This window comes from Vulpes vulpes, chromosome 3 (assembly GCF_048418805.1).
Source record: "Vulpes vulpes isolate BD-2025 chromosome 3, VulVul3, whole genome shotgun sequence".
Taxonomy (NCBI): domain Eukaryota; kingdom Metazoa; phylum Chordata; class Mammalia; order Carnivora; family Canidae; genus Vulpes; species Vulpes vulpes.
Window position 1 is genome coordinate 124,951,816 of NC_132782.1, and position 26,244 is coordinate 124,978,059.

The 26,244-nt window shown below is 35.9% G+C and overlaps 1 protein-coding gene across 3 annotated transcripts in view; it reads right to left on the reverse strand.

The window, feature by feature from the left end:
* Positions 1 to 26,244, reverse strand: part of AGL (amylo-alpha-1,6-glucosidase and 4-alpha-glucanotransferase) — a 73,779-nt gene that overhangs the window by 29,524 nt on the left and 18,011 nt on the right. For all 3 annotated transcript variants that reach the window (XM_072754521.1, XM_072754523.1, XM_072754522.1), the window contains exons 6-23: positions 20,166 to 20,347; positions 19,901 to 20,012; positions 15,552 to 15,678; positions 15,088 to 15,190; positions 14,903 to 15,000; positions 14,358 to 14,497; positions 12,400 to 12,587; positions 10,721 to 10,844; positions 10,000 to 10,163; positions 9,122 to 9,223; positions 8,848 to 9,003; positions 8,602 to 8,752; positions 7,426 to 7,550; positions 7,224 to 7,336; positions 6,979 to 7,113; positions 4,965 to 5,095; positions 1,353 to 1,489; positions 909 to 1,042 (exon numbers count right to left, since the gene is read on the reverse strand). In XM_072754521.1, the coding sequence (XP_072610622.1) occupies positions 909 to 1,042; positions 1,353 to 1,489; positions 4,965 to 5,095; positions 6,979 to 7,113; positions 7,224 to 7,336; positions 7,426 to 7,550; positions 8,602 to 8,752; positions 8,848 to 9,003; positions 9,122 to 9,223; positions 10,000 to 10,163; positions 10,721 to 10,844; positions 12,400 to 12,587; positions 14,358 to 14,497; positions 14,903 to 15,000; positions 15,088 to 15,190; positions 15,552 to 15,678; positions 19,901 to 20,012; positions 20,166 to 20,347 (2,422 nt within the window). The remainder of the gene's footprint in view (positions 1 to 908; positions 1,043 to 1,352; positions 1,490 to 4,964; positions 5,096 to 6,978; positions 7,114 to 7,223; positions 7,337 to 7,425; positions 7,551 to 8,601; positions 8,753 to 8,847; positions 9,004 to 9,121; positions 9,224 to 9,999; positions 10,164 to 10,720; positions 10,845 to 12,399; positions 12,588 to 14,357; positions 14,498 to 14,902; positions 15,001 to 15,087; positions 15,191 to 15,551; positions 15,679 to 19,900; positions 20,013 to 20,165; positions 20,348 to 26,244) is intronic.

The window sequence follows — 26,244 nt, forward strand, 5'->3', positions numbered from 1 at the left end:
AAGTGAGTTTAAAATATTATTTGTAGAAATACAAAAATTTTATTTCTTTTTAAAAATTTTATTGTGTTAAGAACACTTAACCTGAAATCTACTCTCTTAACAGATTTTTAAGTGGACAACGCAATAATATTTACAGGCACAATATTACACAGCAGATCTCTAGAACTTACTCATCTTGCATACACAATGTTTCACAAATTTTTAGCAGTATCATTTTAATTTGTTTCTTTCAAATAGTCTATTAGATGTGTAACAACAGTAATACTGGCTGAAGGTTTTCAATTTGGTTAGATTTCAGAACTGCTTTCATTTTACCCAATATTATAGCTGGCTTCAAGTCCAAAGCCTGTTGTACAACAAATGGAAAGCCTTGAGTTTTGTTCTTTCTGAAATCATGCCCAAATCAATTTGGTGGCTCCTCAGTGGCACATTCTGATCTGTAATTTCATTTTAGGGAAATGTACCAATAAAGGCAAATTCATTTCACTGGGTGTTACTCTGTATGTTGGCAAATTGAACATCAATAAAAAATAAATTTATTATTAAAAAAATATCAGAGTAACTTTTCTCTTAATTAACAAAAAATTAGAAAAAGAACTGTGTATGCATATTCTAAAAATTTTATCTTTTAACAAGTCAATGAATAAGTAGAAACCAGTAACATGAGACAATTAAATTTTCCCATGAACATGGTTTTTTAGCTTTACTGAAGAGATTTTAATACCCCTGTTTGTTTTTGTATGCTCCAGATTAAAGGATGCAAATACATTTACTATCCACTTAACAAATTTTTCAACTGTATGAATCTATGACAATTCTTTATGTTTTGGTCTTTCAAGAGTATATAAACTGACTGTATATGTTTTCTACACAAACATGCCTATTTACTCAAGGTTTGTTGTATATACCTTGACATCTGCTTCCATGCTATATCCAGAAGAGTGGTGTATGCACCAATTAATATAGCATCAAAGTAACATGGGATAAGATAACGTGGGATTTGCTTCAGGTAGAAGAACATAGCCTGGAACCATTTACCAACCTGTTATAAAAATAATTTTAAAAGTTAATTTGGTGTCTTTACAGGCTAGGTGTTTTATTTATTTATTTATTTATTTATTTATTTATTTAATTTATTTTTTTTAGGCTAGGTGTATTTTAAGCGGTAAATCCAAACATGTAGCTCTACTACCTAGTAATCTATCAACCGGATTTCCATTTTTTAGAACTGGAAGATAATGAAGAAGGGAGGAAAATATTTCAGGCTAGAAAACTATGTCAATTTTATTTATACCATAGTAATATAGTTTTTATTGTTTCCTTGTTTTTTGAACTAGAATAGTTTTACTTACTTCTGCAATAGTTCCTGATCGAGAGATTAGCCGGTTACTGACATAGTCAATCATCCAATCTCCAGATCTCAAATTATCACAAAAGGGATGCCCCAAGTCATTCTTTGGCCTTATTTCTGCCAAGACGGACATTAACCCTGAAAATTCATAGAAATATCATGCAGTTATTGGCAGAGGCAATTTGTTCCCAATGACTGGGCTATTGCTGTTTCTAATGATTTGGAGTGAACACATATAGAGGTAGATAAAGGGCTGCAAAGACCACAGTGGGACTTCCCATGGCTGGAGATAAGTGTGGTAACATTGACCCAAGATACAAAGACATACTGAAGGGGACTACTGTCACAGGGGCTATGCAGAGCTTTCCAAGATTCCTAACTTCTGGGACTCGACATGTTCTTCTGAATTTTAATATTATAATATCGAAAGGCAAGTAGCTGGCAGTTTCCCTGCCTTAAGGCATTAGGGGAAAAAGATAAGTCTGTATCTTCTCATGTTGAAAACTGGTGGAATCATTAATATTCAGGCAATCACAGGACTAGTTTCAGAGAGAGCAAGAGCATCTCTGGTGATAATAATAATAAAGCCTGCTTTGGACAGAATCTTTGGAGATGCCTGGGTGGCTCAGTGGTTGAGCATCTGCCTTTCGCTCAGGGCGTGATCCCAGAGTCCCGGGATCTAGTCCCACATGAGGCTCCTCGCAGGGAACCTACTTCTCCCTCTGCCTGTGTCTCTGCTTCTCTCTCTGTGTCTCTCATGAATAACTAAATAGAATCTTAAAAAAAAAAAAGGAAAGATTCTTTGAAATATAATAAAAGGAAGTTAGAACTAAAGAAGCTATCAAGGTGAGGTATATGGGCATATCCTTAAGTAATGCTCAAAGAGAAACTTAGAATTCTGTGTATACAGATTGTTATTTCAATGACAGAACAATAGTACTTCTTTCATTACCCAATAATGTAATAATTTCCACCTTAAAAATATTATATAAATAGCCTCACCAAATTAATTAACTAAATTTATTTATATATTTAGTATTTAATTTTACTGTGTATATAGCAGGTCTTGAGAAATTAAAAAATAAATATATAAATTTAAGATGTAGTTTTTTTTCCCCCTCAAGGGGCTTACAGCCTCCTTCAGGAAACAAAGCTTAAAACATAAAAACAACAACAACAACAACAAAAAGAAACAAAACTAGAAAACAAGACAGTATAAAATAATGTTCCACTTTTGCTCTAACATTTTTGGGGAAGGCAAATATTGCTCAGTAAATATAAGTTTCACTTGTTGAATAATGGTGACACGATGGAGCAGCATTTTAGAAAAAGAGATCTGATCAATGGGGTGGAATGTTTTGTGGAAGAGGTTACAAAAAGTTGGAAAATTGGTTACTTGGTTTTGGAGACAGGATTTAGTCTTTAAATAGGGTGTTAACTATGAAAATAAAAAGATATGGTATACCACAGAGAACACAGAAAAAAGTCCAGTCACAATTACTGACTGAATACTGCAGATAAAAGGTACAGATCCAAAAACAGATTCCTGGATTCCAACATGACTGAATACATGCTACTATAAGCAAGGAAGAAGAGAAGGGGAATTTTGTTTAGGGAACAGAAAGTCAAGGAAGTTGGTAAATCTGACTTAATTGGATGTTGCTATTAACAGCCTGCAAGAAATACCCAGTGGAATATTGGAGATCTTCAACTGTCAGAGAAAAAAGGGATTGATATAAAGTAAAAAGTAAATCAGGAGAGTTAGTAAAGAACTAGACTTAACTTTAAGAAAGACAAAGACCAGAAAAGAAGTTCACAAAAGTGTGGTCTTTCCAGTCAAGTACCAGACAGAGTTCAACGTTCAGAGTGAAAATGGAGTAAATAGCAGTCTACGACAGGTAACATATACATTTCTGTATTTCCTACGGCACAAAACACTTTGTGTTGAAAGTGAGACCGTTTTAGAAAAAAACTGTCATAAGTACAGAAGCCTAAAGGAAATTTATTGAGAGCATCTTATGTGCTTGGTTTTGTAGAAAGTACAAAAGCTAAAAACCAAGAATGTAAAAAGGGCAAAAATACTTCTTTTTTAAGGTACAATCTACCTGTTATGAACTAAATACTAGTTATGAACTAAGCATTGTCTACGTGCTTTATGTGAATTAAGTCATTTAAACCTTGTGGTAGGTACTATTATTATTTCCATTTTACAGATGAGAAAACTGAGCCATGCAGAGTTTACTCCAACTCAAGGAGTCTGGTTCTACAGCCCATTCTTTTTTTTTTTTTTTTTTTTTTTTAAGATTTTATTTATTTATTCATGAGAGACACAGAGAGAGAGAGGCAGAGGGAGAAGCAGGCTCCATGCAGGAAGACTGATGCAAGACTCCGGGATCATTCCCTAAGCCAAAGCCAGGCGCTCAACCCCTGAACCACCCAGGTGTCCCTCTATAACCCATTCTTTTTTTTTTTTTTTTTTTTTAAGATTTTATTTACTTATTCATGGAAGACACAGAGAGAGGCAGAGACACAGGCAGAGGGAGAAGCAGACTCTATGCAAGGAGCCCGATGCAGGACTCAATTCCTTGACTCCAGGATCACGCCCTGGGCCGAAGACAGGCACCAAACCGCTAAGCCACAGGGATCCCCATTACAACCCATTCCTAAACACAATAATAAATACTCACAAAGCACACTGTACTAATTCAAAGTAAGACAATATATTCCAAGAGCCAAATAAGAGGTACAGTAAATTAATGCAATGGGTATCCAGGGGACAAAAATATTACTGTGAAAAGTAATAGTCAAGGAATTCTTTGTGGAAAATGTAAGCATCAAACTCATACTTAAAGATGGGTTAGATGGACAAAGAAAATAAGGAGTTGCAAAGGAGGCATGAAATGTGGAATACTATATAAACTGGGAACACATGTGTGATAAATCAAATTTCCTAGATAAAAACCCAAGAAAACATCTCCAACTATATGGGTTAAACAGTTAATTAAATAATTAGGTCCTGGGGATCCCTGGGTGGCGCAGCGGTTTGGCGCCTGCCTTTGGCCCAGGGCGCAATCCTGGAGACCCGGGATCGAATCCCACATCGGGCTCCCGGTGCATGGAGCCTGCTTCTCCCTCTGCCTGTGTCTCTGCCTCTCTCTCTCTCTCTGTGACTATCATAAATAAATAAAAAAAATTTAAAAAAAATAATTAGGTCCTATATCCTGTCTTATAACTACTCTAACTACATAGTATTTTGCTGTAAGTTTCTCTTTGTAGGATAAAGCAACTATGCAAGGCAACAAAGCTTCCAGATAGATGAGAAAGGAAGATGAATGTATTTGGGGCTCAAATAAATGTTCTCATTTAGTCTTCAAAAAAGCCTATGACTTAGACAGGAATATTATTCACATTCTATAGCAGCAGAAATTGGGGCACAGGGAAGTGAAGTTACTTGCTGGAGGTCAATGACTGAGTAGGTGGCAGAGCCACAATTTGAATTCAAGCAGTTGAATTCTGAGCCCATACTTTAATTTTATAAAGAAGACATCATATGATCCTTAAAAAACAAAAACAAAAAAAACCTCAAAGCTTAACTATCCTTGTATTTGTTTACCTTGGAGACCTGCATATTTAAGAGATGACCAGTTTGGTATGTCATAACAGCCTCCACCATCTTCTTGTTCTTCTGCTTCACATCGGTAAAGTACCTGATTCAGCTCAGCCAAAGTTAATTTTGAGGCAATACTAAGAAGTGGAAAATAAAGAGAAATGATTAAATACAGTAAAAGTTCACCTGCTGTCAATAAAAATAAAGAAGAAAAATCTGAACCATAACCATAAAATATTTTAGCAATATATATTTTTGGAACTCAGCATTATGATATACATTATAAACAACATACATTATAAATAATAATTAATGGATAAAACATGCTAAGGATTCAGTTAGAAGTGATGTTTAGTTCAAGCCAAGAAAATGATCAATTGCCAAATTTTATTACTTAGAAGTATGCTGGAAATATCTTTTGGTTGCTACAACCTTTTTCTCACAAATTTGCTTTTTAAATCTTTCTAGATGGGCTTGGGTTTTTTCCTCCTTCTTTATATTCTCCTAAGTGGGACATCAATGACTTTTTATGCCAATTATCTTAAAATCAAAATACTTGTCAAGGACCAGCAAAGAGATAATCAAAAGTCACAGTTAACCACCTCAGAAGTCACGTAGTATTTCTCTCCTTTCCCTTCTCTCGCCTCTTAAGGTTGCACTGCCCGTTAGCTGGGTTATTCAAGAAACCAGGATCTTTTTAGATAAGGATGCTTGTTGATAATAGTCAGAAGCAAGTGTCTATCATGGCTTTGGTTTCTCTTTGTCCAGTGAGACTGTCTAACTGACCACACTTGAATACAACCCAAACTCTATTTTTTTGTAATTTTAGCTATTCAGTTCATTTCATTCTATAAAACTGAAAGAATTATAGTTGGCTGTGCTTTGTTCCTTGTTTCTGACAGACTCTGTCCTCACAGCCAGGACTGACTGTTCCTTCATTTGCAGTTTGTGAATCAAGTTTAATCAAATTAATCAGCAGCCTCAGTATCAACTCCATCCTAGGCAAATATTTTTTGACATGTAGCCAGTGAACTTGCATACAAATTACCTGGAGCTTATTAAAATGCAGATTTCTTGGCTTTGCTCAAGGATAATCTGAGTAGGTCTGAAGATCAATAACCATCATTTTTTTTAATGCATTTTATTTTATGTATTTTATAAGCATTCTACAGAAACATAAAATTGCTTCATCAGAGAGTTTTTAAAAATGCAACTACTTTCCTAATAGTTTGAGTAAAGAGTTAATATCCTAAATGATGAAAGCTCTTATAAAAAGTTGAGCACAGGGATCCCTGGGTGGCGCAGCGGTTTGGCGCCTGCCTTTGGCCCAGGGCGTGATCCTGGAGACCCGGGATCGAATCCCACATCGGGCTCCCGGTGCATGGAGCCTGCTTCTCCCTCTGCCTGTGTCTCTGCCTCTCTCTCTCTCTCTCTGTGTGACTATCATAAATAAATAAAAATTAAAAAAAAAAAAAAAAAGTTGAGCACAATAGAAAAATGGCTTAGTACATAAAATGATATTTCACTGAATAAATAAATACACAGCCAATGAACAAAAACAAAAAATTTAGCTTGGGGTACCTGACTGGCTCAGAGGGAAGAGTATGTGACTCTTGACCTCAGGGTCATGAGTTCAGACCCCTCAATGGGTGTGGAGCCTACTTCAAAAAAAAAAAAAATTTTAAAAAACGGTGTGGTAATGAATATGGTATATGCAACTTAACCTCAGTTCAAAAAACTGTGTGCATGTGTGTACAGATATATATGTGTATGTTTGCTTGAATCTATAGCTACATATAGAGACTGCAGGACTGTGAGAGTGCGCACATGCAAGCACATACACCAATGATAAAGTAATAGGACAAAATGTTAACAAAAGATGATGCTGACATTACTCTTGGTCCTCAGACCACTGTCTGAGTAGGAAGGATATTGAGGACCCTTAAAACTGCTTAAACCAGGCTTGTGAAAACTTATCAGTTATTAAATGGCAAATCTCCATAAACAAAGGCATACTTACAAAGCAAAAGGAATTTTTAATATAGGATCTGAGTTTTCAACAGCAAGGCTTCCAGATTTAAAGTGAGGACTGAACTGTGTCAGATGATTTCGAAGAATTCCAACAGCGACTTGTGCATGTGGATCAAGACTAACTCTGAAAATATTAATTAAAAAGTGGTTATTTTTTAGGAATGATTTATTCAAAATTAACAGAATATGTATTCTATTTTACAAATAAAGTCAACGGTTTGAACTCCAACATACCTGAATATAATGACACTTCCTGGAGACAAGTTTTCAAATTCTATTTCTTGAATATATTCATTGGGTCCTTTTGTGGCAACTCCAGCTTGCTTAACAATTTTACTTTCACTAAGCTTGAAAAAAATTGTATAAAACAATTCAATCAATAATTCTAATGTCCTCAAGATGTTAAACACAGTAGTAAGATAAGAGTTCCAAATACCTGAATATGTTCTCTAATTTCTACTGTGATATTTGGCATTCCATTGATCGAATTCTTATCCTTCTGATAAGGTTTTGTATTTCTCTCAATAGTTCTAGCTTCAAGAACTACTTCTTCAATTTTGCCTATGAATATATAAAAATGTCAAAGAAATTTCATATTAAACCATCTTAAATTAGGAATTGCTACTTAAACTTAAATATTAAACTATTTTTCACTTGGTTTATATATGTGTATATATGTATGTACATGCGCATACACAACTATACACTTAGATCCTCTACAAATATACACGTATATACATATATACAAACACATGAATATACATATATATTTCCTAGGTATAAAAGAAATACATGTTTGTTATACAAATTAGGAAACAGAGAATGAATTAAGATGAAAATAAAAGGCACTTGGGTGGCTCAGTCGGGTGTGTCTACCTTTAGCTCAGGTCATGATCCCAGAGTCCTGGGACAGAGTTCCAGGGTTCCCTACTCAGTGGGGAGTCTGCTTCTCCCTCTTCCCCTTCCCACTGCTAGTGCTTTCTCTCTCTCCCTTATGTTCTCTATCTCAAATAAATAAATAAAATCTTTTTTTGAAAAAAGATGAAAATGAAGCTATTTCACAACTCAAAAAAATGTTAATATTTGAGAATACTTCTGTCCAGGTATTTTTCCATGTAATAAAAAGGTAAGTTGCCCCAAATTAATTTCTTTCTTCCTTTTATTCCTTTCTTTTTTTTTTAAATACTTTATTTATTAATGAAAGACACAGAGAGAGAGGCAGAGACATAAGGCAGAGGGCAGGGAGAAGCAGGCTCCCTGCAGGGAGCCTGATGTGGGACTCGATCTCGGGACTCCAGGATCACGCCCTGGGCCGAAGGCAGGCACTCAACTGCTGAGCCACCCAGGTGTCCCCTTTTCTTCCTTTCTTTAAAGTAAACTCTACATCCAACATGGAGCTTGAACTCATGACCCCAAGATCAAGAGTTGCACACTCTACCAACTGAGCCAGCCTGGTGCCCCAAGTTATATAAAATTTCGAATTCTTTTTCTCAACTACAACCACACTTGCACTGTGTTATTATATACGATGTATAAGAACAATTTAATATAACATAGTATGATTTAATAAAACAATAAATATTATCACAAAGACATTTTTAGGTTGCGTTACCAGGGATGCACATTTGAGGGACTTCCTTGCTGTAAAATGAAGTCTTAGGATTCCTGAAAGCAGTTCTAGACACAGACACAACAGACTGATGGATACTGGGTGAATGTCTTGTTACTGCCACTATGTCTTCATCAACTTGATCCACATACACCTGAGAAACAGAAAAAGAAACATACTAGCACTCAAACTGGGATGACTTACTCTGAAATTGAATGTTAAGAAACTTACAAAAGTTTAGTTTCTTGCCTGAATGAAACCCTGGGCCCCAAGCTCCTGATGAAGTTTATTGATAGCACATCTGGCTGCAATAATTCCACTTTGGAAATTAACTTCACCTGTATTTGATGGAGATGCTCCAGGATTCCACTTAGTATAAAACCGTTCTTCAGAAACCACTGAAATCTGAACAAAGTTAAAACTCAGCCATGTATACATTTTAATTATAATGAGAACTTTTGGTAAAAATGCTCAAAGTTGTTGGCCATGTGGACTTAAAAAAAAAAACAACACATAAACATACCTGATGAGGCACTAATTCATCATAGCCTTTAGTACTTCCACTAGCACAACATGCCATAGAAACAATCGTGGTACTTGGGAGAGCATCATATTCTGACCTATGCTGAAAAACAATAAAAAAAAAACAAAAACCCAAGGTTTATTTTCTTTCAAATGCAAAGTGCCATCCTATAGCACAATGAAGTAAAAGAACAGTTATATAGTTATATACTAAGAGACATTAATTTGCTTTAAAACTAACAAAACATTCAAAAACTATGTACCCAATCATTTATAAATATAAGACATGATTTTGTTTTTCTTTTTTTTTTTTTTAAGGTTTTATTTATTTATTCATGAGAGACAGAGAGAGAGGTGCAGAGACACAGGCAGAGAGAGAAGCAGGCCCCATGCAGAGAGCCCGATGTGGGACTCGATCCCAGGTCTCCAGGATCAGGCCTTGGGCTGAAGGTGGCGCTAAACCGCTGAGCCACCGGGGCTGCCCTAAGACATGATTTTGAAGTATATGCATATTATTGCCACTAAGTATCAGAGAACCGAACATCAAAACATTTATTTATATTTTCCTTTTTCAAGTTATTTAAATTCCAGTTAGTTAACAGAATGTAATATTAGTTTCATGTGTTTCTACACTTGAGTGATTCCACACTTACTATATATACCCAGTGCTCACAAGTGCCCTCCTTAATACCCATCACCCATTTAGCCCATCCCCTGACCACCTCCCCTCCAGCAACCCTGTTTGTTCTCTACAGCTGAGTCTGCTTTATGATTTGCCTCTCTCTTTCATGGGGGGCCATATTCATCTGTTCCTCTTCTTAAATTCCACGTATGAGTTTAGCAAAATAAGTAAATAAAAGAAATAGATTTGATGCTTACCACAATAGGACACTCATTATCGTGGGTAATATCCATAAACAGAGCATGTGCAATAGCTGGCATTAGTGGCCTCAAACAGGGCTGAACAAAGGATCCAACAGGTTCTCCTCCATATCTGTAAACTAATCTGCCCTCTTCATGGCTATTATATGCACTCATTGCCTCTGCAAAGCATTATAGAATATTTTAATGGTCTTCATTATTGTTCAAGAAGAGGTTAGTCTCTTATCATGACTAACTTTCCAAAAAAAGACTGCATAAATATTATAAAAAATAAAACTGCTTTAAACATTTAAACAAATATCTATTAGTTTAACGGACAAAAAAGTCTATAATTAGAGAAATGGCTCCTGGAGGTAAAAGGAAACATGTTTTTTAGTAGGATGTTGGTTATATAAAATCTACAGGAAAAAAATTTAAGATCATCTCATTTATCAAAGTAGGAGATTAAAGCAGATTTGTGTATTTTCAAAAACAAGTGATTTTGTTCATGAGTCATCAATTCATCCTACTGGTCTTTCAATTTAAAATGAGATATTTTACCCCAAAGTGGAAATTTTTCTTGATAAAAAGAGATTGAGTTAGAAAATTTTGTGCGAAGTATTTAAAGAACACTATTTTGAAAATTATTAAACGTTGCATATAATGCTACTAAATGCTTTTTAATTGGCTTAAACAAAAACTAAAGTTTTAGATGAGAAATACACTTCAACAAGCCTACCTCTTATTAGGGAACTAATGCCAAGTCTAGTAACAAAGATGTTGTCCAGGTCCTCGCTTCCTGTGAACAGTTCAGCTACTACATACAAATTGGGTTGCAATTTCCTAGCAGCATCCAACATGTACTGCAAAAAGCACAGTCACAAATGTAACACAAAGAGTAAAGAAAGTTCGGGGGAAGGAAAGGAGACAAGACTGGGCACAGATTTGAACATGTCATGGAACAAGACAAAATTGAAATCCCAGAAGAATTTCCAAAGAAATTTAATTGTGCATATGTAAGAAATACACAGAAACAGAATTTATAAAGAAAATAAAATAGTTAAAAAGGATTAGAATTTGCAAAGATATAGAGACACAAAGGGGGAGGAAAAAAGGAAGAAGAAAAATATCAATGTCACATTAAAAAATGTAAACCATAAGACTGATTCTGCTAAGCTTTCACCCTGTTTTACGTGTTTTTTCAATACCTCTAAACTATTAACTTGCAGGCAGTTGACAAAGCCATTATTGCTAAATTCCCTACTGGTGAGTTATCTAGCTATTGTAAAGATTAAGTCTGACTATACTTTTTAAAGCCAACTTTTCCTAAAAAATGGTAATAAACTTTTATTAACCAGAAATCAAATTGGTTCCAATTTTTTTTTTGACATGTTTGCATAAAATTTAACAAAAAATAATTTGAATTCTATCAGCTATCAAGTAGGGTGCTAGAAGATTTTGTAACTCAAAATTATGCAAATTGAGTTTTAATTTTTTGTTTTGCCAAAATGTTACAATAATCTTATATATATATTTTGCTGTTGCTAAAAGCATAATAAGGAAAAACCTTTGCTAGTTTTTGGAGCTAAAAAATGTTCTATCAACTTAACTAATGTTCACTGAATTCTTCCAAAGCAAATCAATTTTTCACCATATGATTTGAAACATACTCATTATAATGCTGCCTTAAAAAAATAGAAATAAGTGTTTTCCAGATAAGCATACATTCCCAAAGAGCACTAAGTTATCACTAGGAAGCTACCAAAGATCTTATTAGCAGAATGAAAATTGTGTTTACAAAGCTGTGTTAGGTAGAAGATAATGCTATAAATATTGGCATTGTTTCAATTTCTGTAAAAAGCCCAAAGAGGGATAAACAACCTTTGTTTACACTTACATTTTATAAATAAGCAATAAAATGGGGTTAATCAATGGGGCTAAAATGAGGTTTAATATACTGTAATGTGAGTGCTTACATAATAACATGTAACAAGTAACTTCACAGTGTTTATTAATATATTAAAAGCAACCTAAGAATAAAATAAGATAGATATTTGCATATTATTAAAACATTAATATCAATCCTTTAAAAATTAACAATAAAATATTAGTAATATTTTAACAATATACATGGCGATTTGGTTATGTATGTGTTATCAGAAACAATATGATCTACTTCCCTAAACTGAAATAAAAATATTAACTTGTTAAATATTTTATAGCCCAGTATTCCCTAACACCTGCATCAAAAGATTTTATTATTAGTGTGAAATTATGCTGAAGTGTTAAGTACTACCACCAAATCAATGCTGGTATCCAACGAGCAAAAGGAAACGTGTACTTGTATATTTTATTTAAGGAAGCAAAGAATGAATACTACATTTCTTTGCCTAAAGTAGATGAACTGTATTTCTGTACCTCAGCTACATGAAGAGGCGTTGAGTGGCAGTTATCGAGACGTACTCCCTGGAAATAAGTTGCAGTTATTTCAGTGTATTTTTTCATGTGTGCCCAGAGAAAAGGACAGTCCTCTGGTTTATTCCCATAGCGTAATTTAACACTGTCTCCCCAGCAAATAAGCTCTCTCCTTAGGTAAACTTCTGAACCTGTAAAAAAAAAAAAAAAAAAAAAGGAGCTTGCTTTCAATGGTTCAAGAAATAACATGAAAACATTTACTTCAAGGAAATGTTTTAAAATCACATTGACTACTTTTTATGGTGAAAAAAATAATTAGATTCATAGCCGACTGGACTCAGTTTAGATGATCCCGATTTTGTTGGCAACATCCAAAGTATCATACCAGGAGTCAGTCAAACATATGCTTTCTCCTCTCCATCAGGCCTGATCAAGGTGTTGACTTTGACCACATCAATACTGTAAAGCTTCTTCACAACCTGCTTATTGGCCTTGACATTCACAATGAACATGAGTGTGTTGTTGTCTTCTACTTTCTTCACGGCTGATTTGGTAGTCAGGGGAAACCTTATGATGGCATAGTGATCAAGTTCGTTTCTCCTGGGGGTGCTCTTTTGAGGGTATTTGGGCTGCTTTGGAGACATATGGTCTTGGGTCCTCAGAATGTGGGTGACGTGTGGATCTTGTGTGTGTGTGTGTGTGTGTGTGTGTGACTGAATGCCTTTCAGTGCTGCTTTTTTAGCTTTCAAAGCCTTTGCTTTGGCTTCGGCTTTGGGAGGGGCAGGGACTTCCTTCTTCGCACCATCTTTGTGAAAGGGATCCACATCCACTATTTCTACCATAAATCATGTATTGTTTAAAATTTTGTCTAAAATGGCATGGGTTTCTAAATTTATAAAGTTTAAAAAATACTAATTCATATATTTTTTGCTAAAATTGTACCTATAGTCTCTTCTAAAAATGTGTACTTAATGTAAAAAAAAATCAAGTTGCTTCTTGTAAAGGAAAACAGTAACAGTAATATAAGCCCTTTGAAGACAGTTTTACCAAAAACATTTAAAGCTGAATTTCCACCTTGTTACTCATTTTTGGCAACAGGTTACATTAAATCCACAGCATACAGTAGAATGCCTTTTCTCATTTAGAATAACTAGAAAGGAGAAGGCAGAGCTACACTTAAACCCAAAGTGACATTCCTTTTTAAAAAAGGGAGATTTTTGAAGTAAATTTATTTAATTTTTTTAAAAAAGGTTTTATTTATTTATTCATGAGAGACAGAGAGAGAGAGGCAGAGACACAGGCAGAGGGAGAAGCAGGCTCCCTGTGGGGAGCCCGATGCAGAACTCGTGGGACCCCAGTATCACGCCCTGGGGTGAAGCCAGGTGCTAAACTGCTGAGCCACCCAGGGATCCCCTTGAATTAAAGTCATTCAAACAGACTTCTAAAATGTTGAAAAACATATTGATGGGTCCCCAGCAAAATTCTTCCTGGCAAAGAAACAGCTGTAGAAAAATAAAATGCTAGGAGTGAGAGGGGAACTGAAAATTAGTTTCCAGTGTAACTGCTATTCAGTACCTTAATAACCCCCTGGCTAATGAATGAAAATATCTCTTATGGCAATATAGTTGTAATAGTAGTGGTTTCAAATATATTTAAAAAAATAGATTAAATTTTTAACCATATAAAATCTTATGCAAAACCATAATATAAAATAGATAAAAGCCATTCTGGTTGAGTATAGAAGGATAAGGAGAGGAAAGGGTGAGGGAGAAAAAGATGAATGCCATTCTGTCAATCCCTTTTCTTCTCTCTCAAACTATATGTACCTCTGGCACTTCTGTGTTGAAATAGTTTAAGAACTATTAGCCTAGTGGGAAAAAAAGTCAATGAAACAGTATATTTTGAGCTTGCTGTAAACTTTTCTTTCCCTATCCACAGAGAAGCTAACAAAAATGATGTACCTGGTTCAGCAAAGTTTCGAAGGGGATCATCTCCCATTACCCATCCATTATGGGCCATCAGAAAACAAGCTTTATTTGGGTTATGAATCATAGACTCTTCTGTGGAGACGGTCATTTCTTCAAATGGGAACGTAAAATATCTATGGAGATACAATGAAATATTAAATCTAGACAGACTCTTTGGAGAGAATTTAAATTAGTCTCTTAAAATTAAACTTCCTCCCTAACAAATAGAGTAAGATTAGTTTTACGTTATTTATAGGAAATAAACTTAGTTATAGGTCAAAAATTTTCAGGAGACTTTCTGAGGTAAATCTACTAAGATTTGAGAAATGGAAAGTTAGCATTATCTGGTTAACATTTTAAGTAATAACTTAAAAAAATCTCATAAAATTATTAAGAAAATCATTGAAGTATTGATATTACTTTGCAAAAGCTTTTTGCTACCCTTTAGTTGCCTAATCTGTGCTGCACATTACCTACAAGATAAGGAGCTGAATTTTCCATTTTTAACTTCCAATGAAAAGAAAACAAAAATGGAATACCTGGTAACTAATGGATGTTTTCTAGTGACAGGTCCTAATTTAGGACCGTGGCCAGCCAGTCGTTCATAAAACACATTTCCCAAAAGGCAATTAACTGCCTAGAACACATTAAATTATGTCAGTAAAAACAACAATAAACAGTATAAAGACTCAAAGAAAAACAGCAGTTCAAAAGTAGGTGAAACCTGTTCCTGATGATAATTCATGAGTTGATGCTTCTCTGAATTTAATTCCTCAATTCTCTTACGGAACCAATTACAGCATTCATCGATTGCAGCTGGGCTCTTGCTAAAGCAGAGAGAGTAATACCACTGAAAATCTAATGGATTTAAAAGTACATTTAAAAATTTTCTAACATGGGTCATAGAAATTGTATTTATTTATCTATTTATTTATTTATTTGAAACTTTAAACATACTTATCAGGATATTAATTATGGCTGAAGAAGTTTTCCAATTGTGAACCATTTTATATACATATATAGGAACATGGACCACCACACAGAAAAAAGAGGAAAACATCATGCATTTGAACCAGTGGAATTATGGTGAATTACTTTACTGAATTTTCTATTCAGGACTTTAATACTAGCCATAAAGGTCCGTAAGTAATATTATCCTTTACTTCATAGGAAAAATACAAAACATACTCATGTGGTATGAAAGTTGCTAGTGCAATGTTCATATCTACAGTGCAGCCAAGTCTTCTGTATTCAGGATCCTGAATAATCTTAAGGTGTTCCTTTGTGTCAGGCTTGGTTGTTATTTTCCTATTTTCTGAAAGAAAGAAAAGATGGTATCTTAAATGCAAAATCCACAAGAAGATTTTATTTATTATTTATTTATTTTTTTTTTAAAGATTTTATTTATTTATTCATGAGAGACAGAGAGAGAGAGAGGCAGAGACACAGGCAGAGGGAGAAACAGGCTCAATGCAGGGAGCCCGACGTGGGACTCGATCCCAGGACTCCAGGGTCATGCCCTGGGCCGAAGGCAGGCACCAAACTGCTGAGCCATTAGGGATCCCCTACACAAGAAGATTTTAACTGTTACTGATATCCAAATTTTTAGCTTACAATTTTTTCACAGAAAACAAAACAAATTTTTATTTCATAAGCATCCTTCCCTACCACCCCCCCATCTTCCTGCACACCATCTAACACACACACATGTACACACATAAAGAAGGAGGGGAGAGAGAGAGAAGGGAGGGAGGGAGAAGAACATTACAGAATAAAAACACAGGGATTCCTATCAGTTGAACCCTTGCCCCACTTTTCTGCCTTAGTCAACATTCTCTTATTTTATACAATTAAGGATACTGGTGGTAGAAGTTTTCTTTCTAGGTGTTACCAAATATACTAATATCAGGAGTTTTATTTCTTCAAAGACTGCTTTCTATTCAAATGTCTGATTAACAGCTTGACTTTTTTTGCATTCTCTGAAAGAAGTACACAGGCTTGATTTTATGCTTTTTTCCTTTTTACCAATAAGCATATTACTTAACAATAATAAAAAATGAAAAAGTAAATAAATGTTTTATGGAAAGGATTTTCATCCCTTTTCTGGAACTTGTTCCTTTTTTTTTTTTTAAAGATTTTATTTATTTATCCATGAGAGACTGGTCAGAGAGAGGCAGAGACAGGCAGAGGGAAAAGCAGGACCCCTGCAGGGAGCCTGATTCAGGATTTGATCCCAGGACTCTGGGATCACAACCTGAGCCAAAGGCACATGCTCAACCACTTAGCCACCCAGGTGCCCCTGGAACTTGTTCCTAAAAAAATTAGGTGTTGTGCAGGATTGCCTCTACTGGGCTTGATTTTACTTATTTTTTATTTATTATTCTTTTAATATTTCTTTTTATTTCTTTTTATTTTTTAAAAGATTTTATTTATTCATGAGAGACACAGAGAGAGAGAGGCAGCGACATAGGCAGAGGGGGAAGCAGGCTCCATGCAGGGAGCCCAATTTGGGACTGGATCCTGGGACCCCAGGATCACGCCCTGGGGCTGAAGGCAGGTGCTAAACCGCTGAGCTACGCATGGATCCCCTAATATTTGTCTTTTAAATTTAAAATCAATTAATTAACATATTGAATATTATTAGTTTCAGAGGTAGAATTTAGTGATTCATCCATCAGTTGCATATAACAGCAGTGCTCATTACATCAATTGCCTCCTTAAATGGGCTTGATTTTATATGAACTAATTAGTATCTGGCTTATTCTAAAGAGACCTTGAAGTGACTTATAAAAGCACAAACAAAATAAAATGTAAATAGATTCTTAAAATTTAGTTTCTGAGGTTCATTTGGAAGAGTAAATATATTAAACCTCCCAATGGGGCACCTGGATTGTTCATCAGATTAAGCATCTACCTTTAGCTTAGGTCATGTCATGATCCCAGTGTCCTGGGACTGAGCCCTGCATCAGGCTTCCTGCTCCACAGGACGTCTGCTTCTCCCTCTCCCTAGGCCCCTCCCTCCACTTGTGCTCTCTCGCTCTCTCTCAAACAAATGAATAAAATCTTAAAAAGAAAAGAAAAGAAAACTGCCAGGAAGTGTTTGAAAAAAAAGCTAACATGATCAGTATAAATGATAAAATAGTCTTCAGTACTCATAGAATGAATAAAAGATCACTGGAATAGTACAGATAAGAAATCAACATATATTTAGTATATGACTACACTATGAAGTATTTATGGTGTACAACAAATCAGTATAAAAGGATGGATTATCAACTCAATACCATTTTTTGAATAAAAATATCTTATATAATACACACAAAAAATTTCAGGTGTGTTAAATATTTATTTTTAAAGATTTACTTATTTTTAAAGATTTATTTATTTATTTGAAAGAGAGAGAGTGTGTGTGCATGCAGTGAGGAGGGGCAGAGGGAGAGGGTGAGAGGGAATCCCAAGCAGACTCCCTGCTGAGCTTGGAGCCCAATATGGGGCTTGATCCCATGACAGTGAGATCATCACCTGAGCTAAAATCAAGAGTCAGAAGCTTAACTGACAGCTACTCAGGTGTCCATTGGGCATTTAAATGTAAAAAATAAATACGATTAGAAGAAAACAGCATTTTTTTTTTTTTAAAGAAAACAGAATGTGCGGGATGCCTGGGTGGCTCAGTGGTTAAATGTCTGCCTTTGGCTCATGGGGTGATCCTGGAGTTCCCGGATCGAGTCCCACATCGGGCTCCCTGCATGGAGCCTGCTTCTCCCTCTGCCTATGTCCTATGTCTCTGCCTCTCTCTGTGTCTCTCATGAATAAATAAATAAAATCTTAAAAAAAAAAAAAACCAGAATGTTGATGGAAGGTTTTTTTCCAAGCATGATGTGAAATTAGAGGCCATAAAAGACTGACAAATTTGACTGCACTGAAAAAAAAAATACCATAATCAAGAGTTAAAAGATCAACAGCATACTAGGAGGACATATTTAAGTCAGTATAATAAGGAAACACAAATTTATTAAGTCAATGTGAAAAAGTCAAACAGGCCACTAGAAAAATAGGGAAAGGACATTAACAAACAATTTATGGAAGATCTATAAATAGTGAAATAACACGTGAAAAGGTGCTTCACTAATGAATAAAGAACTATAAATTAAAATAAGGAGGGAGAGATCCCTGAGTAGCTCAGTGGTTTAGCTCCTGCCTTCGCCCAGGGCATGATCCTGGAGTCCAAGGATCAAGTCCCACGTAGGGCTCCCTGCATGGAGCCTGCTTCTCCCTCTGCCTGTGTCTCTGCTTCTCTCTATCTCAATCTGTATCTCTCATGAATAAATAAATAAAATCTTAAGGAGGGAAAAATCCCAGTTTTTAAAAAAATAAGGAATGTTTTTCCATGACTGATAAACATTATAAATATTAATTGTACCTAACGATATAGTTAATGATAATGTAAATTGGTATAACTTGTGTTGAAAAACAACTACACAAAATCTATTGTAAATTTATCATTAAATTTTTATGCTCTTGACTCAGAAATTCTATGTCTAACAATTTATCCTGCAGATTTACTCATGTAAGTAAAGATAACACATACAAGGATATATTTTCTATAATACTGCTTATAAACATATAGGTTCTACTAAAGTAAGGGCCTGCTATGTTCACTACTGATTCCCCATGCCTGGAAGAGTGCCCAGTAGGTGGTTCAAAAGATAAGTATTGAATGAATGAATGAATGAATGAATGGCAAAGGGACGTCTGGGTAGCTCAGAGGTTTAGCATCTGCCTTTGGCCCAGGGTGTGATCCTGGGGTCCTGGGATTGAGTTCTGCATCGGGCTCCCTGCATGTATCCTGCTTCTCCCTCTGCCTGTGTTTCTGCCTCTCTCTCTCTCCAGGACCAGGCCCTGGGCTGAAGGTGGCGCTAAACCATTGAGCCACCCAGGCTGCCCAAAAATAAAATCTTAAAAAAAAAAAGTTTAAGGGCACCTGGGTGGCTCAGTCAGTTGAGCGTCCAACTCTATAGATTTTGGCTCAGTCATGCTCTCTCAACTGAGCCATGCATCTGGCTCTGCATTCAATAGGAAGTCTGCTTGAGATTCTTTCTCTCCCTCTCCCTTTCCCTCTTCCTCTTTCCCCCTATGCTTTCTCTCTCTCTAAAAATAAGTAAATCTTAAAAAAAATAAACACAGTGTACTGCTACCCAGAGGTTAAAAGCTGCCTTTGGCAGCTGCAGTAACCTGCTCTACGACCTCCCGTTCACGCACTTAACATATATTGAACTCTACTATATTCCGGGCATTGTGCTAAGGAACCAATACTAAGAAACAGTCCCCAAGGGAAATAATTATGTTACATATTATTATGTCACGCCCTTTAGATATCCCTGCTCTCAGCTTCTAGAACCATAGTTATAGTAACACAAATGTATAATAATAAGAACAGATTTAATAATGTCTTAACCAGAGGAAAGAAGACTCATCTCTTTAAAAGAAACAGTAAATTTCCTAAAATTGCTAGGAACATTCTAATGTATATCCTTTACCTTGTGTAAGAAGTCTTCTAAATTGCTCAACTGCTTTGTAAACATCCACTTGGAAAAATTCCCAGAGTTGAATCTTTGGAAAAATATCCTCCCAAATTATTTTTCGAATGCACTGAAAAATTTCAATAGGTAAAAAATATATTTAAAATCATTTCACTAAATATTGTCAAATTTAAAATACTCTAGTTTTCAACTATACATTTAATTTATACTTCAGAAATTTTGTTATTCTGTTTTAGTGTGATACTCCTCTATACATACTGACATTCATTTGATGATCATTTTCAATCAAAGCAGGTACTCCTTTTTCTTTGTATTTCCCTTCTGCAACGTCACATGATAAATGCCACAGTGCTCTGTCTAAGACCCAGGCAGGTTTTAAGTGTGGAGAATTTACAAGGTTATATGCACTTTCTGGATGTTCCTGGATCCATTTACTATTAGCAGCTTAAAGAAAAAGGAAACATAAAGGAATCTCTTGTAATTAAAATGAAGTTAGTATCCATGTTAAGTTTAAAGATAAAATAAAATATCAACAACCACCACTTATTTTCTTATATACTAGACATCAATATTTAAATATTATATAAACTATGTATTACCTATTGATGTTATACTTTATATTAAATATTTGCTAAAATATTTATCATGATTTATGATACTGTAATGTGAAAAAATGTTTTTCGGTTGTGGTATCTTGTCATCCACTTCACTATATATTTTTCTTTTCTGTCATAGGAATTTTTAATGCTGTAAGATACAACACTGACTTATTAACACCCCTGTAATAACATGTTTACTATTGTGGGAATTAAGAATGGTCTTGTCCTTGGCCCACTTTGGCAGTCCTCGAGTCAATTATACTTTGGAATATTCCTTCTAAGTCTGAAAAACACCTATCCCTCCAAGCCAGACAGGGCTTCTACCCAATCTTCAGAACTCAAAATGTCATTTACACCTTTTTTCCTACATAATCATTTCTTCCTGTGTTTTTTGTGGGGGAGAGGGGAGTGAGGTAAGGTTCCTTCCTCTCTATCTTTAAATATGATTGTATCTCCCTAAGGCTAAGAATACAAACAAATACACATCCTATACAGAGTTATTTCTCTGACTTCTGTAATTTATCAGTATCAAAACCAAACATCTAGAAAATCCAACCTGTATCTGCTGCCTCCACTTTCTCCCCACAGTCTTGTTCCTTTTCCCACTGTATTCTGCTGCTGCAGCCAGCACTCCACTGAGGTTACTCTAAGCCTCCTAATCATGAAATTTAGTGCTACTTTCTCAACTTTATCCATTTAACCTCTGTAACATTTGCCATTACTGATTCATCCTTCACTGATTTATAAAATCAGAATTATAAAATACCTCTTCCTTGATTTAGAAAAGGTATCATCTTGGTGGTTTTTAGTTTTTCCTTCTCTCTTTTGATCCTTCTCATTTCTGCTAAACCTTTGAGGGAGGTGTGCTACATCTTATTCCTTCTCTTTCTTTATTTTACCTGCCCTTCCTCATCTCACCCACTCTTCTTGGGACCTACATCTCAAACCAATCCCAGCTCCAGCCAAGGCCCAGGCACATTTACCCAAGCACTTGATGAGTAGTACTGCCTGAGGACAGCATGTTAACTCAAAATCCATTTGTATATATGTCTATATATATCTACACTTAGGATGTGATCTATCCCAGGCACTGTTATGGGAAATGGATATTCTGCAGCAAAAGTGAGCAAAGCTCCTGTCCTTGTGGAGCTTTTGCATTCTAGAGAGGGGGATTTGTTTATTTGTTTTATTGTGCTTAGACAATTCTGATAGAAGAAAGTTCAGTTCTCTCACAGGTAACTTCTTTGTATAGCTAATCTTGAATGGTTAGTAAGATACATTGTTTTAGTAATACTGATAAAAGTGAGGCTGAAAATTGCTAAAAGAAACATACTCAAAGAACAAGGGTGTATCTTACAATTCTACTATCCATTTGTATCAGTAAATGCAGAATCAGAATCAGAGTTCTGCAAGGTATTCCACATATTTACAATATTAAAGAATAGCTGCTTTAATTTTTAAATAAATAAAAGCTATATATATTTTTGTTTCATCTTTAAAATAGAGTAATTCCCCTGAATTCCTATTGAGGAGCATGAGTGGTTAATGTACATGAAATAAAAATAACTACTGAACACCTACCATATGCCAGATACATACACTAATTTATTAATCCTCATATACTACTGTATGATGTAGGGCACACTTATGTTCCTTAAACAGATGAGGAATTGAGGCACAGAGAAGTTACTCAGCCAAAGTCATGCAACCAGAAATGAATTTGGGCAAGTTTCTTCAGATCTTGCAATCTTAACCAGATGAATGTGTTCATGTCTTACTCACTCAGCTGAGTATCATTACAATCCTTACAGAATTTAAAAATCATTATTATTTCTAGTTTCAGTCATTTATTTAATAAATAATGGAGTACATAATTTATTTATTATTTACTTATATCCATAATAAACACTTGGATGAAGAAGACAGGATACATAAGAAGCAAAGATGTTGTAATAGCAGTTAAGTAAATAATTCTCCAATCCAAATCAAGCTGGTTTTCCTTAGTTTTATCATCAGAGTTAATAGAATTCAAGATGTAAGAGAAAAATGTAATGATAATTATATCCAGTTTGGATTTTCATTTATTAAGAATACTATGGCCACCCTAATTTTTTAAATGGTAAAATCCTGAAACTTTGTTACTTATTTTTTGAAACAAAATCAAGTGTAAAATGAAAAAATTCTAAGCATTAGTTAACAACATATTTTTTCTAATTCTACATGAAAGAGAAGCCAAATTAACCACATCTTAATAAGTATCAAAATAAGTGAAACATGGAGTTCTAAAGTGGTACAGTAAAGAACTTAGCAGACATTTGCCCCAGCAAAACCATAATTTAAATAGCAAAAATTATATAAAATATAATCATTTAAAGTCTCTGAACATTGTCCTAAGGGCATTCAGCTTATGGAAAACATTAATTCGAGAAAATCTACTAACTTTTGGCAAGAATAGCAAGAGTCTGTGGCATTTGAACTATGATCTGCTCCCTTAACCCTCCCATCCAGCTGTGTGCTAATGGAACCTCTATGCCAGGTGTTCTACTCCGGGTAAGCATGGCCAACATGGAGGTGTCCTCTTACCATCATTTCCAGTCTGGGGGTACAGTTTCATGGTGGGAGAGGCAGGCTGCCTGTGTTTCCCACTCCCTTTAGCTACATTTTGTAGAAGCTCTTTTCTCTTTTCCAAATAGGCAGGCAAGTAAAATCTCAGTTCCTTTCCTCCACCTAGCACCCCTCTTGTAGGGTGGACATCCTACCTAGCAAGAATACTGGGACTCTAACTGCCCCTAAGAGCTGGAGCTTACTTGCAGGGTGAAGGTTCCATGTGGGGAGGGCAACCAAGAAGACCACAGATTGCTACCTCCTGCCTTGCAAGTCCCCAGAATGAGACTGTGCTTGGGAAAAAGTGGTCTCATCCCCAGCTCTGAAGCATGGCATAGCTGTTCTGCTCAAGGATAAAGACAGGCCAGGAGGATGAAGAGCTCTGCCTGAAAGGACTGAATTTGTTTGGAACAGTGGGTGAAGAACTCCATGTGTACGGGTGTTGTTTAAAATAATGAAAACTGGGAATCCCTGGGTGGCGCAGCGGTTTGGCGCTTGCCTTTGGCCCAGGGCGCGATCCTGGAGACCCGGGATCGAATCCCACGTCGGGCTCCCGGTGCATGGAGCCTGCTTCTCCCTCTGCCTGTGTCTCTGCCTCTCTCTCTCTCTCTCTCTCTCTCTCTCTATCATAAATAAATAAAAAAATTAAAAAAAAATAATGAAAACTGTGGTGGGGAGCATTTAAGAGAATGCTGGTGGCTTCATGATATAAGAAAAACACTGGAGCGAACAAACAGAAATTTAATAGAACTAGGGGGAAGAGAAAGCAGACAGCCCTTCTGGGATCACAGGCAACTGTGGGGGCTGGAAAGGCTGGGTGCATGCACTAGGCTGCACCCACTCAGAAGCAATTCTAACAAGACATGGGAAAGACTTGAAAACATTCCCCAAATCCCATATAGACCCATCAACACAGGACAACTTCCTGGCAAAGGGATTTAAAATATAACCTCTTACCAACCACGGAGTAAACACTAACCTACTCTGACCCAGGGTAACTCCTAGGAAGCCAAGCTTAAAAATAAAATCCCGGGATCCCTGGGTGGTGCAGCGGTTTAGGGCCTGTCTTTGGCCCAGGGCGCGATCCTGGAGACCCGGGATCGAATCCCACATCGGGCTCCCAGTGCATGGAGCCTGCTTCTCCCTCTGCCTGTGTCTCTGCCTCTCTCTCTCTCTCTCTCTCTGTGTGTGTGACTATCATAAATAAAATAAAAAAAAATAAATAAATAAAATCCCATTCACATCTGGCAGTCTAGAAGACCATATGTATGTCCAGAGCTGTGTGGTCTCCAGAGCAACCTGAGAAGGAACCTCCCAGCTCCTGGTCCTTGTATAAATCTTTATCCATCCTTTTACCGTCAACCTATTTGTATTTTTGAATCTGAAGTGTGTTGCCTGTAGATAGTATATAGTTGGATCTTGTTTTTTTTCAATGACCTCTGACAGCCTCTGCCTTTCAAGATATAGGTAGACCTCAGAGACACTATGTATTTGGATCCAGACTGCTGCAATAAAATAAATATTGCAATAAAGCGAGTCAAATTTTTTTGACTTCCTAGCATATATAAAAGTTATATTGATACTGCATTGTAGTCTACTAAGTGTGCAATAGCATTATATCTTTAAAAAAAAGTACATACCTTAAATAAAAAGGCTATCATGCTAAAAAATGCTATTATCTGAGCTATTGGCAGGTCATAATCACGAATCACTGATGACCATAACAAATTTAATGAAAAACTTTGAAATATTGCAAAAATTACCAAAATGTGACACAGAGACATGAGGTAAGCAAATGCTGTTAGAAAAATGCCATCAGGGGATCCCTGCATTGCTCAGCAGATTAGTGCCTGCCTTCGGCCCAGGGCATGGTCCTGGAGTCCTAGGATCGAGTCCCACATCAGGCTCCCTGCATGGAGCCTGCCTCTCTCTCTCTCTGCCTATGTCTCTGCCAATCTCTGTGTCTCTCATGAATAAATAAATAAAATATTTTTTAAAAATGCCATCAATAGTCTTGTTTGATGCAGGGTTGCCACAAATCTTCTATTTGTTAAAAAAAAAAAAAAAGTGAGCAGTAACTGAGAAGTGTAATAAAATGAAGCACAATAAAACAATGTTTGCATTACTTTCAAAATTCCCTAGACCTTTGGCTTACAAAATTTTTACTATGCTGAGTGTGGCTATCTTTGTTCTGTTTACTTAAAGTTCACAGAGCTTTAGCATGTGTAGATTAATTTTCCTTTTTTATTTTTATTTTTATTTTTTTTTATATTTTTTATTAATTTTCCTTTTTTAATCAAATTTTAAAGACTGGGAAGTTTTTAGCCATTACTTCTTCAAGTGTGTTTTCTGTTCTTTTCTTCCCTCTCCTTCAGGGATTTCCATGATGCATGTTGGTGCGCTTCAATATCTCCCACCTTTCACTGGAACTCTATTCATTTTTATCTTCTTTCCTTTGTTCTTCAAAACATATAATCTCTGTTCACTGATTCTTCTGGCAACTCAAATATACTGCTGAATATCTCTAGTGAATTCTAAATTTTGCTTACTTACTTTACAGCTACAGAATTCCTAGCTGGTTACTTTTAAAATTTTCCATTTACTGATACTCTCTATTTGACGAAATATCATCATCATATCCTCCCCTTTACTGCTCTAAGCTGGTTTCCTTTAATTCCTTAAATATATTTAGAATAGTAGCTTTGAAGTCTATGTTGGCTAAGCATGACATCTAGGACTTTTTAAATTTTTTTTTAAAGATTTTATTTATTTATTCAGAGAAAGAGAGAGAGAGAGGCAGAGGCACAGAGGGAGAAGCAGGCTCCATGCAGAGAGCCTGACGTGGGACTCGATCCCGGTACTCCAGGATCATGCCCTGGGCTGCAGGCGGCGCTAAACCGCTGCACCACTGGGGCTGCCCCATCTAGGACTTTTTATTTTTTTATTTTTATTTTATTTTTTTTAAGATTTTTTTTTTTAATTTTTATTTATTTATGATAGTCACAGAGAGAGAGAGAGAGAGAGAGGCAGAGACATAGGCAGAGGGAGAAGCAGGCTCCATGCACCGGGAGCCTGATGTGGGATTCGATCCCGGGTCTCCAGGATCACGCCCTAGGCCAAAGGCAGGCGCCAAACCAC